The sequence below is a fragment of the Eleutherodactylus coqui genome, chromosome 11 (genome assembly GCF_035609145.1).
Source record: "Eleutherodactylus coqui strain aEleCoq1 chromosome 11, aEleCoq1.hap1, whole genome shotgun sequence".
In the NCBI taxonomy this organism is placed as follows: domain Eukaryota; kingdom Metazoa; phylum Chordata; class Amphibia; order Anura; family Eleutherodactylidae; genus Eleutherodactylus; species Eleutherodactylus coqui.
The window spans coordinates 8,462,883-8,475,449 of record NC_089847.1 but is presented as its reverse complement, the minus strand read 5'-3'; the positions used below and the strand labels follow the sequence as shown (position 1 = coordinate 8,475,449).

The window sequence follows — 12,567 nt, the reverse complement described above, 5'->3', positions numbered from 1 at the left end:
GGGCGCACTTGGGTGTGGCAGTTGGCTGGAGTGCAGTTTCTACGTGACGCATCATCCCAACAGTGAGGTTTGGAGGAGGTTCTGTTATGGTGGGAGGGGTGGGGGTTCTGCTGGGAAGGACCAGGGCCATTGGTTATAGTGAAGTTCAACCCCAACACCAATGGGTACAGAGACATCCCGGACAATGTGGCATTACCTCCCCTGTGGTAATACACCAACATGACTGAGCGCCATGTCATACGGCACGCAGTGTGGGGGAGCAGCACATGTGAAAACTTCATTGGCCACCCAAAGTCCGGATCTCAATCCCATCAAGCATCTTTGGGACGAACTAGAATGCCGTATCCGTGCGCCCAACATAACCATCATCCCCTCATCACTATCTAAAGCTCCTCGAGGAATGAAGACAAATCCCTCCACACATCTATGGGGATTCGGTGGAAGGTGGCAGCGAAGGGTGACTGCAGTCATGGAGGCCAACAGAGGCCCAACACCGGATCGAAAATGTGGGGGGGAAATCCAATTCCATGCCCTTCTATGTGCGTCCCAATATTTGTGTCAACATGGTGTATATAAACAATTACGCATGAAGTCCCGCGCTAGTATTTGTCTTTAGTCATGTGACCTAACCCTATGACCGCTTCATTTGGTCGTGTGAATTTAAGAAGTGGAATACATTTTTTTTCTTGTTTTTAAACTCCTTCCAGAATAGTCGGGCGGTTCTTGACTTCTGACTCACCTTGTCTATAATTACATACACCTATATAAGCTAAAGGAGGACAACAAGGCTCATCCGCAGAGCTCACTGTAAGGGACTGATAGGTGGGGGTCCTAGAGGAAGAATGAGGGTCCCCTTTGCAGCAAGTCAATACAGCTATATAGTGGGGATCACTAAATGCATTGGCGCCCCAACGCCATGCATAGACTTTAATGGTGAGCACCACCAACATGGATAAGGCCGCCTCCGCATTTAAAGGGGTTGTACCAAAATTGATTTATCACCTAGGTAAATTCTTGAATGGTGAAGATCTCCCCACTGGAACCATCACTGACCTGAGAATGGGGGTCTCCGTCTCCTTCTCACTGTGGATTTACTGCACCCCCCCACATTGAGGAGGTGATTGAATGGAGTGACGGTCGCACATGAGCGGTGCTGCTCTATTCATCTTCATTGGGACACTGGAGATAGCGGAGCGCTTGTACTCGGCTACTTCCATCGCTCCCATTGAAATGAATGGCGCGGCACCGCACTTCTGCGAACACTGCTCTGTTCAGTCTCCGCACTGTAGGGGGTGCAGTGATCTCACCGTGTAGAGAAGAAGGGGACATGGGAGTCCTGTTCACAGGATTGGTGGGCTTCTCAGCGATGAGACCCCTACTAATAAGACTCTTATCACCCGTCCTGTGGATAGAAGTTAGTTTTGGTGCATCCGCTTTAATCTCCTCTGCTTGCCATAATGCCCCTCTGTCTCTTCATACGCAGTTAGGCCCCCTGTCCACGGCAGTGATTTCACGCCGGCCGACACTTCCCATAGCATTGCTATGGAAAGCGCCAGCACCTGTCCACGAGTGACCATCGGAGATTCGGCGGCGGCTCCTGCGGCGGAGCTTCGCCGCGGGATACTGCATTGCCCGTGGACAGCCGGCCTTATAGTCAAGAAATTTTAAGATCTCTGATTCTTGTCAGGGACTGCTGACATTCTTTTATACATTGAGACTGAAAAAAATAAAAATCCTGACATGATACTTCTCACAGCTGAGGGATTGTTACAGTGTATCAGTGCAGACAATCCTCTTCTCCTGTCCTGTTACTTTGCTACAATGTATCACTGCAGGTAACATGTAAACAACCTGGACTCCAGACTGATTCATCAGAGGATTGCATGTAACTGTAGCAAACCCCTGGCTGGAGGAAGTATTAGGTCTTTTATGGTTTTCTGCCTCTGGAATGCTCCTATTCACTGACAGCAAGCAGACTTCTTGAAAATAGCTATTGAATGTATATTAGGAAGTTTCATACAGAAGACTCCTCAGTACTAATCCGGCCCCGTGATTCAGCTAGCAGACTGACCTGTTGCTGCCGCTGACATTTATCATCCACTTACTTAGATTATGCAAATCAGTGTCGGAGTTGCTGCATTAAGGGTTAATAACGGGTGACTGTTCGCTGCTCGGTCTCTGGGCTTTGCATGTGCACCTTGGGCATTGTGTAGGGCAGATATATGCCCATTTTGCGCCATGATGTGCTTACTGTTTTTAGGTTACTCTTGGCGTTTTCGGCCACGAGGAAGCGGTTATCTCCAACCCGCTGTCACCCGGGGTGATAAAGGATATCCTCTACAGCAAGTGCAGTCCATACGATGACCGGGAGGCCGTCCTGCAGCAAGAACTGGTCATTCACATCGGGTGGATCGTCTCCAACACTCCTCAGCTGTTCAGCGGCATGCTAAAGATACGTGTGGGGTGAGTAAGCGCCCAGAAATGGGTCAGCGTTTGCCCCCGCACACACCCAAATCCAATTAAAGGGATATTCCCAAGACAGGTGATAAAAGTCTGATCAGTAGAGTTCCCACCACTGACACCCTCTCTGATCCTAAGAATGGGGGGTCCCGTTACACCCTTTCCTCCTTGCTGCATGCATGCACCACACCCATAATGGGGAGGAGATAAAATGGAGCTGTGGTTGAGCATGTGCCATGCCCCTTCCGTCAGCTTCAATGGGGTTGATGGAGATAGCGAAGCGCCTGTACTCAGACATTTCTGTCATCCCTATTGACATTAATGGAGCTGCACAGCACATACGCAACCGCCCCTCTATCCAGTCTTTCATCACTAGGGGTGGGTGCAGCAAACCCTCAATGACAAGAAGAGGGGGTCACATGATCAGCGAGGGTCTCAGCAGTGAGATACTCACCTTTCAGACTTTTATCACCTACCTTGGGAATACACCTTTAAAGGGGTTGTCTCATTGGCTACCTCTGACCGTTTTCAGATGCTCGTAAATAGGAATGTTTTCATTCACTGACAGCAAGCACCCCAAAAAAATGACTAAACTGTCTTCAGGAATGCAGCACTCGGTGCCCTGCACTGCGGGGTTAATCGCCGTCATCCACTTTGGCGCTCTGGCAAGTAGAGTGAGGCCTCCTGCGCCGAGCGCTTTCAATTCTGGATTTGATTTAGAGCTTCACTATTGATTTCTGCTCGGCCGCTCCTGTTGAAATAGAACAAGCGCTTGACAGAACCATTACTGGAGAGACCTGAGCTCACCTGCGCGCCGCTCACACCAGGGCGGGGGACCGCTGCTCCCTGGCTGTGCACGTACTACAAGTCCCAGCTGGAAATGCCATGTTGAAATTGAGACTATGAAAACTATTACTTAGACCAGTGATCTCACACCGGGGTGATATTGCAACGCTCAGCGTGGCCTGACTGCTGCAGTGCATGCTGGGAGTGGTAGTTTCACAGATTGGAGACCCTAATATAAAGCAGCCTTAGGCTGGTCTCACACAACTGGATTTCAATTGAAAAATCCGTGATCGTCACCCGTGCGGACGATCCGCGGTATTCCACGCAAATGGAAAGTCTAGAACATTGGCGTGTCCGCTCAGACGAGCGCATAGCGGTTGCGATTTACGGGAGCAGATTTAAAACCGCAGCATGTTCTATTTTTGTTCAGAATCAGCACAGAAGTCAATGGAAGTCGTCCGACCCGCAGCCCATCCGCGCACTCTGGGCATGTAACCCCCCCCCCAGTACCAGCCATCACGGTCAGCGGGCTGTGATCTGTCCCTCCCTATTAAGTGGATTCTTGGCGAACATTCACAGGTCATGGTTATCTTTGCACTGCGCAAAAATCTTTTTCACACCAAATGTGTGAAAACTGTGCAATTTTTTAACGGATCTGGATTTTTGCGACACCAAATCATTTACTGAGCCATCAGAGGGAGAAAAACGGCTTTTACGGTTGGGGCTTAACATTATAAGCAAGGTTGCCGCTGCAGCTCTTGGCTGTAATGTGCAGAGCCATCTCCGCAGATGAATGTCTGTAGATGGAAGCGGCGAGGTGATTAGGGAAATGGCGATTATTGGGCTCGTTAGCTCGATCTGTCAGCCTCACCCCTTCCTGCTTATGCATCAGCAAAGAATAGCGCCACCTGCAGACGACACCTGATGCTCTGCAGGATCAGCCGGCAGTCTAGTGGTTGTCAGACACACTAGCGTCAGTCGTGACACCATGTGGCAGCCTCTAAATGTCTTCTAACACAGAAATAGGCCCCCGCTGTCATGATGCCTTACAGGGGTTGGTACCCAGCTTTCTTGCTGTCCAGAAAAGCAAATCTACTGAAAGTGGTTCTTCTCCCGGACTTTTCCTATTAGTGACCTCTCTTCCGAATTGGTTATCAATAGTTGATCAAAGGAGGTCCGCCACTCAGGATCCCTGGCGATCAGTTGGTTCTCAGCACCACTGGCATTGCAGACAGCACTGTTGGTATTGCAGTAGCCCAGGCTGATACTGCAGGCATAGCTGCCATTTAATTCAATGCGTATGGACAGCGCTGTCTGCTTCCAGTGCTGTCCTCAATGACAGCTGTGCTGGAAATCAACGAATCAGTGGGGAATTCCTAGAGCGGACCCCCAATAATACATTATTGATGACTGAGGATAGGTCATCAATAGTAAAAGCACAGACAACCCCTTTAATGGGACATGCCATGCTATGGGCTCTTGGCTGTTAGAGCAGGAGCCTGGTTGTCAGTAGTCAGCCAAACCACCGCCATACAAAGATGTGTGTGCAGGTTTAAAGCCCATTAGTGAGGTCCGTAAATAAAAAGGCGTCTTGCGGTCACTAAGTGGTTAATATAAATGTACAGCTCGAGAGAAAAATATAATGGTGTTACTGGGTTACCGTGCCTTTAAATAACGAACAATGATCATTTATTGTGGTTTTAGTCCCTCCTGTTGCTAATCATATAAGACCAGCATAAGGGGCCCCAAATAGAGGGGGGGGGGGGGATATTCCAGTTATTGCTCCTCCCGCTCTGAACTCTTTTCTGTTCCAGATGGATTATTCACGCCATGAGATACGAACTTCAGATCCGCAGCGGGGATCAGCCGGAGACGGACATCTACCAGCTATCACCCAGTGAGATCAAACAGCTTCTCCTGTGTATCCTGCAGCCGCAGCAGTCCGGGAGGTGAGGAGCAGCTCTGGAGTGAAACGCGTCATGTCTGTGCCCCCCCTTCACGAGGAGGCGGCTGCGCGGCTCGAGGTGCGATCAGCACTTCACCCCAAGACAAAATGTATGGCGATGCCGTATTTAATACACGGACCCACAATGGCCAGCGAGGCTTTCTCTTTACATGGATCCGTATGTCGTGTTCTCATCCGTTTCCATGCGACATGCGGGGGCCGTGAACATCGGACCGCCTACAAACGGCGTCTGTGTGCTGTCCGATCTGTTGTGCACCCAGTTGTCATGGGCATTACGTGGCTGTGTGAATGTAGCCTAATGCTGCGTAGCTTCACCCTTGGATTTCATCATGTCTTGAGCTCTAGTCACAACCAAAGCTGCATCCACAATTTTTTTTAGAAGCAGGTCATTGTGGTAGCTTGGGTAAATGGGCTACATAGTAAGATCTAAGTCCTGCGTCTGTTCTATAGAGGATGATCTCTGTAGTACATTGTGAGAGATGGGAGTAATGGCATCTCTACATGCTACACACTGCAAGGAATCGGAGTCCATTATTGTAAAGGAGGGCGGCTCGCCTGATGGAGATGGTTCTTACAGCAGGACAGTGAGTGCAGCTCTGGCTGTGTTTGGAGTAAAAGGCAATGAAGATCATCAGACTTGGTCAGAAGATGTAAAGCGGTTTCTCATCTTGACTTTTATTGCATATCATCGGGATCTGGGGTATGCTATAAGAGGATGTGCTCCCACTTACCTTGACTTGTGCCCTACCCCCCCCCCCCCCCCCCCCCCCCCCGGTGCCCGTGGCTTGGTGGACACCAGGAATTATGGAAACACTTACCGATGCGCAACACTGTTTCCGTAGCGCCCATAGAAGTGAATGTCCGTTGTGGACCGGTCATAGCGCCACGAGCTGCACTGTTTCTGTTTCACTTCCATGGGGGTTACAGATACCGTGTAGCTCGGGTGTCTCCAGCCTCCGCCCCTCCCATCCACATTACTGACTGTTTCCCTTTTTAATACCGAATACCTGCCGTCTGTGTTGTGACTTGGACCCTCCATCCCTGCGCAGGTGCTGGCTGAACCGCAGGCAGATAGACGGCTCTCTGAACAGGAATCCGTCCGGATTCTACGACCGCGTGTGGCAGATTCTGGAGCGGACACCCAGCGGGATCATAGTAGCCGGAAACTTCCTCCCTCAGGTACATATTATAGGATGGGGGTCCGCCATGATGATTTCATGCTCTGTGATTGTGGTAGATCAAAGTGCGACATTTTGTACCATCACCACTAATGATATGCGGGCGGATCACATGACTTCGCTGCAAAAACTGCGAACACGTCGCCTACATCACTTGGGATTTAACCCTTTGTCCCTTTCCTGTACAGCAACCCACCCTGTCTGACATGACCATGTACGAGATGAACTTCTCCCTACTGGTGGAGGACATGCTGCGGAACATCTCGCAGCCTGAATACCGGCAGATCATCGTTGAGGTAACTAGTTGGATTGGTTATGTTTATGGTGTGTTCACACGGAGCAGAAATGGTGCGAAACGGAAAATCGGAACCAAAATTGCATAAAAGATGCACCATTGTGGATTTTGATGCGGCTTTGATGCAGATTTTTCCACTGTGGAACCGTGTGAACATACCCTGAAGGGCGATTGGCGTTTGCAGCAGTGGTATGTCCTATCTTTGCTGCCGTTTCCCAAAACCACTATATGTGGACGCAGTCTGACGCTGCAGGTGACACGCGTATATTTGGGGTCACCTTCATGGACAGCGGTCACAGTTGGGGATCATTCACACCAGCGTATACAGTTTGGGTCCGTGAATATGCATCATTTTCATGGACCAAAGCGCTGCGTGTTCCCTGTGTTTCTGGCCCTGCTTGCATTTCTAGCGTCCGTATTGATAGCGTTTATGACACGCACAAAAAAAAAAAAACGTAAGCAGGTCCATTGATTCCAAGAAATGCATATGTCTCATGCGTATTTGCACACTGCCATTGACTTTAATGGGCTGTTGCTGTCTATAATACAGACCAAAGTAGGACATATTGGAGTTTTTTTCCATGCTCGTAAATGCCAATCAGTGGGGATTCATCGCTGCTTATTACACAGCGTGTGTGTGTGTATGTATATGTGTATATATATATATATATGCCTGTATAAATGGGCCCTTATAGTTCCTGCAGTAAAATATGGGAAATTAGTTAAGGGGGTTGCAAAAATAAATCCCCCCCCATTATGCTGTCACTGATCCTGACCCCTCATCCTTCCCCAGCTGCTGATGGTCGTCTCCGTAATCCTGGAGAGAAACCCCGAGTTCGAATTTCAAGAGAAGGTCGATTTGGACAATCTGGTGAAAGAGGCGTTCAGTTATTTTCAGCGTGACCAGAGCCGACTGCTAGGAGCAGAAAAGCAGGTGAGGCGGGACGCCGGCCCCGGCTGAAGGTCACCTCACAAGACGGCTGATCGTAATCTACACAAACATAGCCCAGCGCTTCAAATTAAATCCAGACAGTCACCGGAGCGGCGCGGCCGAGAGCGGAGGTCAGATGGGGCCGAAGCCTGCAGTCCCATGAGAGAGGTGCAGGGGCCTACCATATAGAAGAGGGGTTACCTTAATCAATGTAGAAATGTCAGTTTCTACAACTTTCTAATTCACCTCTTCTTCACCATTTAATACATTTGCTTGCTGTCAGTGAATGAGAACACTATGGCTTCCAACTGGAGCTGTAAACCTGCACATGGCTAGTCCTGCTGTCACTTGAGAGGTAGATACAATCGTATCAAGTCTAGACAATGCTCTGTGAGCTAAACAGCAAAGACTCCAGACAGACACATTGTAGCAAACTACCAGCGACATTTGTGCAGCTCTTGAGCAGTAGAGTTGGGGCTGTTTAGCTTACAGAGCATTGTCTAGACTGGATATAGCTGAGAGCATGACTAGCTCTGTACAATGTGTCAGTCTGATGTCCGGGCTGTTTAGCACACAGAGTATTGTGCAGACTGGATAAATTGTATCTACTTCTCAGCAGAGAATAGGACTAGCTATGTACAATGTTTGTCTGGAGTTCCAGCTGTTCAGCTCACAGAGCATTGTCTAGACTGGATACAATTGCACCCTCTTCTTACCGGAGAGGAGGACTAGATTTGTAGAGTTTGCAGCTTCTGAATGTAAAAATAGTTGTTATTCACTGACAGCAAGCAGAGATCTTGAAAAGTATATTAAAAAGTTGTAGATCTCTTCGTCATGCAGTAATCAAGCTTTATTTATAGAAAACCCTTTTCATCGGTGTAGAATGAAAAGTTTTGCAACTTTCTGCTACACTTTGTTTCAGTTCCTCGCCATTTTTAGGATCTCCACTTCCTGTCACTGAAATGGAACATTCTTGTTTAGCTCTAAAAACTGAGAAGCTGCACAGATCTGAAGGCCCATTTACACGTAATGATAATCACTCAAAATTTGTCTAAATGAACGGATTTGAGCTATAATCATTCAGTGCGAATACGAAAAAAAATCGCTCAGTTGTCGTTCGCAGTTATTTAAGCTGACTTTTCTCGGCTCGCTGGCTTCCCGTTCCGTGTAAATGCTCCCCGCACAGCGCTTCCTATAGGAGGTGAAGCACTGAGCGAGAAGCGGACGAGCGGGCGGCATGACTTTCAGTTTAAATGCTCTGCCCAAGCGCCGCCGACCTGTAGCGGTGACATCCGCGTTCGGGCAGTCGTTTAGAAGACTGTCGGTCCGTGTAAAGGGGCCTTTATACTTCTCACAGCTGAGGGTTTGTTACCATTGTATGCAGTCTAGACAATCCTCTGTGAGATAAACACATCAACAGCACAAATCTGATTTCCTCCTTCGCAGAGAACATCTGAGGTCCCCGCTCCTCCGTGTTTTCCACCACGGCGCACACCCGCCCGCGCTGCAGCATGTAGTGTTGTATAAACAAGCAGATGATGCCTTGTGATCCCAGCGGCTTTCGATAATCCTGCTAACGCTCTGTGCTCTCTCTACAGGATGACATGTCCGCTTTCTACAACACTCCCCCACTGGGCAAGAGAGGGACCTGTAGCTACCTGACAAAAGCCGTCATGAACCTGCTGCTGGAAACTGAAGTCAAGCCAAGCAGCGATGACCCGTGCAGCATCAGCTAAAGACGTTCAGCGGCGGCACGCGGCGAGCGCAGCCCCTGCATCCATCACTGACTCGTCGCACCGCGCACATCTTACACGAGGCTTGGCTTCTGTTTTGCATTGCAATAAACACGGACGTGTACATCATACCGGCGACCCACGGCAGCGGCGGAAAACTGCGCAAAAGGCAAAACAGCATAGATTGTCACTCAACTCTTCTCTGTTTTCAGGTCCTGCGATTGCTGTCAGTGGCTGGAAATATTCTCATTTACAGACGTAGCAGATCTTAACCTGCGTGGCGCGATGCGTAGTTGGAGCGCACCTATGCTATTTGCGTAGCCGGGTCTCGGTAGAAGACGATGGGCTACGCAAATAGTGTAAGTTTACATAGTGCATTAAACGGATTTGGTGCTCCGAACATTCAGTTGGCACCTATCCCTATTTACATCCAGAAGATGAAAACCAGTAGATGCTGAAGAATGTCTCACAGCTGAGGGTTTGTTACAGTTGTATCCAGTCTGGACAGTCCTGTGTGATGTAAACAGCCCGACTCCTGACTGATACATTGTAACAAACTGTATTTGTCAATAGAGGTCTCTAACTGGTGCTTCTCCAACTGTTGTAAGACTACAACTCCCCGCATTCCCTGACAGTCTGTGCATGCTGCGACTTGTAGTCTTCCAGCAGCTGGGGAGCAACCAATTAGAGACCTCTGTCAGTATCCTCTAGATCGGATACAGTCATAGTGAACGCTCAGCTCTGAGAAGCGTTGGGGTTATACAGGTTTTCATAGTCTGCAAACATTATTCTTTACTTCCAGTCACTGACAGCAAGCAGAGGTCTTGAAAATAGGGAGGAATTGAAGAAAAATGTATGGTAGAAAATAGCAGAACTTGTCATTAGGTGTTGATTATGCTTCAGGGTAGCGGCCCGCGGGGTGGAATGGCTGCGGGTTACAGTACGGCATGCGAATGAGAGGTCAGCGACTCGTCCACACACGAAGTTTGACCTGCGGTGCGGTTTGTCGCTGCGTGTCTCAGCCTTCACAGGATGAATGCTGGAGGTGTAACCTCTCCGCCCCGCGTGCAGCCGCTTTCATAATCTGCATTTATGCCTCCGTGATATTGGACTGGTGTCCCAGCCCGAATACTGGTCTACTAAGGGCTCATTCACACATAGATGGGCTGATAATCGCCTGTTCATAGCATCGTTGGTCCGTGCTTTCAACTTTTTTGCGTACTGCGTATTTACACACAAAAAATGATCAGCTGATGGACGGGGGGTCCCAAGTGGTGGACCCCCATCCATCAACTACTGCTGGCCTATTCTGAGGACAGGTCATCAGTTAAAGAGTCCAGAAAATCCCTTTAAATCATTGTTCACAGTTATCAAGCATGAGTGTAGTGTTCTTCAATAGGATGAGTGACCGGAAGCGTAGAATCGTCCCTGCTCACCATGACGACTACTGCCGCCCAGACATTTACATCCATATATATGATTTCAGCCGCTACTATTCTAAGCAGTTCATGGGTGATGCCGGCTTGTGGCGAGGCCAACCGTTCGTGAATAAGATGGACCGAGGCTTAGAGATTTCTGAATAAGATGGGCCTCTGATTCTTGCACTGTATATGTATAAGCTGCTGCTCTATATAGTATATTCCTGCTCATTCACTTTACGGTTTCTTGAGCTTTAGGATGCCCGTCTGCCATGAAGATCTCCTCCGATTGGCACCTAAACTCAACTCGACGAGTCCCGGTGCCACTCTGCAATCGCCTGCGGTTGCAGCGGGATCGGCAGTGGGTATGGGCTCCCTTACATAGCTATATCTTACTGTTTTCCAAAAAGAGAGGATGTCCTTAAAGGAAAACTTCTTCAATCCTGTTACCCATTATGAGTTTTATGCTCCAGTCACAACCAAAGCCGTATCGGCAATTCTGCTTGCTCGTTGCCAGAAACTAGTGCATTGTGGGAGCTCAGGTAACGGTTATACAATCAGCGCTTAGCTGATAGGTCATATGACTGAGTAGTGTGGATAATGAACAGTTTCAGTGCAGCTTTGGAGGTGAATGGAGTGGAATAATACATGTAACCTCTTGTGTGATGTGAATTGCCTGCGTTGAGAGGCCAGTGAAGGGAGTGTGTGTGTCTTTTAATGAATGTTTGTTTTTTATACCCCGGACGAGTTCTCATCTGCAATGTCCTCGGCAGTCCATAATTTACCAATACGCCCCGCTCACAACCAATGTCTGCAGCCGCGCCAATTAGCGTTTTTATGACTTGAAAGAATAATTAAATAAAGAGGCTTGGAGGAGTGATTTACATTTCTTGCCGTCTTTTTATTTCTTGCTTTTATACTAATTGCTGTTCCGGGGTGATATTTGTACTATAATGTATTTATTTACTGTGATTCATGATCCGCAGAAAACAGTCCTTGCGCCTTTTTTTAGTTTTAAGATCTAAATAAAAATCCCTCAAGGAATCGCGGAGTCAGCCACAAAGTATCATTACACCCTCACGAGACGCGGGCAATGGCTAAATAGGGATTAAAATGCATATATAGTTTCCAAACTCCATCCTGCTTCATTTTATGGTGTGTTTTTATAGCGGGCGGTGCTTCGGTTTCCTGATACAGAGCTCCAAATCTCTTGCATAGATGTAAATGATGCAGTTCTGGCTGCCTGAGATCACCACTAGGTGGAGCTCAGGAGTTCTTGGAATACAAATTTATTGATTGGCCAACTGGTGGTATATAAATTCATATGAACTGAGCTGCCCCTGGTGTTGGATGTATAACTCCAATGTAGCTTGCTGTGGGACAGAACGCAGGGGTTTTGGAGCTTTGTATCAGAATTGAGTTTCGAGCTCCAACCAGTAGCGTAACTATCGCAGGTTGCGTCCGGGCAAATAGCAGGCCCGCCCAGCTGCCCTGTGCAAGCACCACTTTCAGTACATCGATCCAGTTGAAGACCATGGCGGACCAGTAAGCTATGTGCTCCATGCCACTTACTCCGGTACGCTGCTTTAAGCATATGGCCTTCCAGAGATCCAGGCACACTGAGCATATTGGGATGCAGGTGGCACAAGGGCATTACTGCATTGCTATATATGGGGGGGGTGGAGAATTACAATATATGAGGGCTACATAAGGAGGGCATTATTACTATCAATGGGGAGCAGCCCTACTGTGAGACAGCACTAGTACTATATGGGCACAAGGAGGAATACTATCACTGTG

General features: G+C 48.5%; 1 protein-coding gene across 3 annotated transcripts in view; it reads left to right on the top strand.

Annotated features, from left to right (window-relative positions):
• The window catches only part of PHKB (phosphorylase kinase regulatory subunit beta), a 177,273-nt gene extending 165,626 nt beyond the window's left edge, over positions 1–11,647 (top strand). For all 3 annotated transcript variants that reach the window (XM_066583993.1, XM_066583995.1, XM_066583996.1), the window contains 6 exons: positions 2,261–2,463; positions 5,061–5,195; positions 6,262–6,391; positions 6,579–6,686; positions 7,479–7,619; positions 9,215–11,647. In XM_066583993.1, coding sequence (XP_066440090.1) covers positions 2,261–2,463; positions 5,061–5,195; positions 6,262–6,391; positions 6,579–6,686; positions 7,479–7,619; positions 9,215–9,352 — 855 coding nt within the window. In that variant the 3' untranslated portion in view covers positions 9,353–11,647. The remainder of the gene's footprint in view (positions 1–2,260; positions 2,464–5,060; positions 5,196–6,261; positions 6,392–6,578; positions 6,687–7,478; positions 7,620–9,214) is intronic.
• The last annotated feature ends 920 nt before the right edge of the window (positions 11,648–12,567 follow it).